At 48.8% G+C, this 4,443-nt stretch overlaps 1 protein-coding gene across 2 annotated transcripts in view; it reads right to left on the bottom strand.

Annotated features, from left to right (window-relative positions):
• Window positions 1–1,272: 1,272 nt before the first annotated feature.
• LOC125951806 (putative uncharacterized protein DDB_G0288537) overlaps window positions 1,273–4,443 on the bottom strand; it is a 9,744-nt gene continuing 6,573 nt past the window's right edge. For both annotated transcript variants that reach the window (XM_049680864.1, XM_049680863.1), the window contains exon 3: window positions 1,273–4,443. This exon is cut by the window's right edge and continues 1,402 nt beyond it. In XM_049680864.1, the coding sequence (XP_049536821.1) occupies window positions 3,249–4,443 (1,195 nt within the window). In that variant the 3' untranslated portion in view covers window positions 1,273–3,248.

The raw sequence follows: 4,443 nt of genomic DNA on the forward strand, positions 1-4,443 counted from the left end.
AAGATGTTGATGGGACAATGGTGTATCCGGTGCCCGACACGCGGAGTGCGTCCGCACAAATGCGTTTATCTAATCGAGCGGACTAACCCTGCACTGCAGTATCGCGTGCAGTGATGGTAACAGGTTAAGCCACGTTCACTAAACACATTACATCGATTCGCAAGCCAGTGAATGGGCCTCTTACATAAACCACGAGGCGATAGGTAGTCTGTGAGAACTGAAACGATTCTGAAAGGATCTGTAAGGAAATGATATTTCTTTCGTTTGAAGTTCGCAAATCAGGTTCATTTTTGATTATGTTACTTTACTTTACAAAACTTGCATCAAAGTGGATAGCTTCCTGTCCAATGCAGGTGACAAATACAAAAATTAATCACATTCATCACATACACATACTCTGACACACACACACACCCACGTGGTTCGATGTGTTTCGATTTGATGTTTTGAGTCTTTCGATTCGTTTAAGCATCCATATCGCATCATTTGGACCATCCAGTTAAAATCTCCCTGCCAGGGGCGTTACCTTTAAACTTTCTCCTGTTAAACGTTCCTCAAGTATTCGGTAGAATAGATAAACCTGCAGACAGCAATAGAGTTCATGGGAGCTTGTTTTTTTTTCAATAAGTGTATATATTTTTATTTTTTATTTTTCTTTATCATGTTCGTTTTGTATAAAAAATATAATAAATAAAAAAAGGATTATCCTTCTTTGATTACACGCTCTGCATCAGCTCAGAGCGGACGACACGTACTTAGGGTATAGGATACATGGGTTTTCATATAAAAAGATAAGAAAAACAAACAGATGAGGCTCGAGCTCAGTTATACACAGTGCGTACAAATGGACCAAATCATAACATCTGCAACGTTAAACCTAGCCAAAAAAAACTAACTTACACTTGCATAATAGTCGCATACCGTCTCCTGCCTCATTTCTTAACTGTAACAGTTGAATAATGACCTTACTTGCGTTCACGTAGTGAATCTTATTAACTCTGTCGTGTATCGATACAGTAGGATCGTAATCAAATAATGTTTTAAAATAGCAAAAAAAATAATAGAAAGAATAAACAATCAAGAGAACGGAGCAGCAAATAGTAAATGTAAAAACCAAACCGAAAAACCACAAACACAAACCGGGTTAAATGGTTCACCGAATCAACTTCAGCCGGCTCGACAGTGCGAGATCGGAACGGGAATTATCATTAAAAGCATACGGGATTACGGGCAGGGTGAGCACTCTGCACTCCTCCCTGCCCTCTATACGGCTGTTTGTTGATTTTTGTTTTTTTTTTTCGTTTTGGGTTGTAAAACTGTTTCCAAACCTACGATATCACATTTCCGAAAAAGTTTGCTCCTCCGGGCTTTCTTACTATTTTCCTTTCGTTTCCTTCCATCCTAAACTCATCTTCCAAATTTGGTTCTTTCTACCTCTCAACCCCCTGCTGCTGAACTGTGTTCCAAGTAGTGGTAGTAGCAACTGCACTGCAGCCGCTACTCCGATCCGCCCGCTTCGATTCATGTGCATCAACATTTCTGCAATATATGCCGTTGCCGTTTCGCCGGTGAGGAATAGTAGGCGAAACGCAGTAGCTGCCAGCCTTGTATCGTGCTTACGATAAGAGAAGTGGTGCCGAAGTGTTGCACTTCAAATACACACATACACAGACACACGCACACACGTATAGGAGCGACGTTATGGAGGTTTGAGGTGCCCTTAAACACTACCTAGTGAGTCTTCTAACAAGACAGTCTTCCCTGAAGATATATAAAGTGTATGTTTCATTTTCTCTTCTGACGTTAACTTGAGCCAAATCTCATCGCCAGCTACCAATACTCGCGTCGCGCACGCATGCACGTGCATACGCACTCCATACTTTCCGTTTTGATTCCCTTGTTTAACCAGTTGCTTGTTTGTTTGTTTGTTTTATCCTTAAGTTAAGAGCAGAATTATCATACATGGACTGAGAGTATCTCGAGGTTTTTTTTTTTTTTTGTTGTTTTTATACGATTTTCCCTTTTTCTGTTCAACTCTTTTCACTTCACTGTGCTACAATTTGTAAAAGGAATACAAATTCTTCTCTTCTTCTTATAGGTAGCTTGCTTACGCTTAATGATATACATAGTAGTAGTAGTAGTAGTAGTTATAGTAGTAATAGTTTGATTGATTGATGTAGTTCGGTTTTCACATTTACAGTTCTGCTGTACGTACTCTCTTGCCGGAGGCTGCCTTAATGAACGTCTTATGCGTCTTATGTATGTTTAAAACAAATATTCAAAACCCGAGAAACATTCACACACACTAGTGGGCACCAGCCAGCCAGTAGCCTTCCGCATCCAGAAAATACTGTTTTGCTCCAAATACTCCCAAGTAACGAGGAGCCATCAGGGGGAGAGGATGTGGCTAATGTGGCTAACGGACGGACCGGTGCCTATCAGCATTCCATTCTGTTTCCCGCTCGTTATTGTTTCTCTTCAATTTAGTTTAAAAAGCAACAAATCTATCTCCAAATAAATATGTTTTATGCACAGCTATATGTACATGATGCTGCATCCCCTTCAATGTGGGAGCAATAGTGTCATCTCCTCCCTTCAAAAACCTGGTGTGTTTTATGTTCCACTCCATCATCCGATCAATCGGATGCGATCCGATTCTGCCTCACTTGGAGTGCGCTCCATCGCTCTCTCTTTTCTCCACTTTTTTCCCCCTTCCTGCCCCTGCTACTTTCTTCTCCTCCTTCGCCAGAGAGAGAGTAAGACAAAATTTGAAAGAAGAAAAAAAAACCGATTCACTTGACTCACCGGAGCGGCCCGGGCCAAGCGTTTGCGCGGCACGCAATCACAAGCCGTTGCTGCGTGCGTGCACCCGAACAAGCTTTCTCTTCACTAGGCTCTTTCTCTCTGTCTTCGTCTCGTCTCCCGTTTTCTTGTCGTTCCTCTTGAAGCGATCTCAATAAACGAGTCGCTTGATCGCGCACGCATCTTGGCCCCCCGGGTGGGACCCGTTGGGTCGGTTAAAAGCTGTCGTAACTTTCACCAACTTCGAGCGCTCCACGCCACCAGAAATTCCAATCCGATCAACTAACCCACTAACACATAAATGATGCTCGGTTTTCCCTTCTGCTTCCCTTTAGGAACTGGATCAATCCTCCCGGGGTTTACCTCTTCACCGACCGACGACGACGTCGCGGTGGTCGTCGTTGTTGCCGTGATTGTGGTGGTGGTGGCCGTGTCGGACGACCGAGCTACTGGGCCGCCGCGGTCACACCGAAGGCACTGCCGGTCGTGTTGGAGATCATCATGTTTTTGATCGTGGCCACCTCGGACTCGAGCCGGGCCAGCTTCGACTGTAGATGGATGTTCTCCTCGGTCTTCTTGCTGATGACGACCGAGGCCGGAATGGAGGTGATCTTACCGGCGGCAGCGGCCGCCGCCATCATCGCCGCCGTCATCATGGTACCGCTCGCACCAGCCACCGGTCCATCGCTGATCACTGGTGTTCCGGGCAGCGGTACCATCATCTTCTGTTCCGCCTTCGTTGGCCACTCATTGGTCGAGATACCGGAGTCACGCTCATCCGACGAACCATCACCATCGTCCCAGGAAGGTGACGCCGACCGCAGCCCGACCGGTTCCTGTTTAATGTTCTGCAGGGCCAACAGTGCGGTCGCCGCATCCTTATCGCCAAGGTGCGACTTGTGGCGTAGCTTCACCGGGAGGCTGTTGGCGTGCTCGTGGATCTCACGATCGCACCGATCCGGTTCCTCCTCACCACAGGACGCACTGCCGGCGCTAGCGGTCGAGGAACGCGGTGGACTGGCACCGCTTACACTGGCCGCCGATCCGCTATCGTACGGGGACGGTGCGCGCCGACTCAGATTCAGCACGTTCGCCGTAAGCGTGAGCGCCGCATTCGGGGACAGTTCGCCAGCGGTGCGCGGTGGTGAGGCGTAGAGGGCATTGGTGGCAGCGTAGGCCGCTGCGGCGGCCGCTGCTGCCGACGACGACGACGAGGAAGACGCCGAGGACGATGAGGATGTCGCCGAGGAGGACGGCGAGGAACTGGCGTACGGGGAGGTTGCACCGACCACGAACGGATGCACATGATGGTGCGGGTGGTGGTGGTGATGCGGCGGCAGATGATGCGGATGGTGCAACGCATGCGGATGATGCGCATGATGCGGATGGTGAGGATGATGTGCTGCAGCGGCGGCGGCGGCGGCAGCGGCGGCGGCCGCGGCAAAGTGATGCGGGTGCGAATGAGCAACCAGCGGGATATGGGCGGGAGGTGAACTCGCACCAACCACGGCACCACCGGATGGGCTCGTGCTGGAGATGATCGTCAGCGAAGAGGCGGAGGTAGCCGGTGGTGTCGTTGAGCTGCTGGCCGCCGACGACGTCGAGGGCGATCCGAAGCGAGCCGGTACGACGACCGACGAT

The sequence above is a fragment of the Anopheles darlingi genome, chromosome 2, assembly GCF_943734745.1.
Source record: "Anopheles darlingi chromosome 2, idAnoDarlMG_H_01, whole genome shotgun sequence".
NCBI lineage: Eukaryota > Metazoa > Arthropoda > Insecta > Diptera > Culicidae > Anopheles > Anopheles darlingi.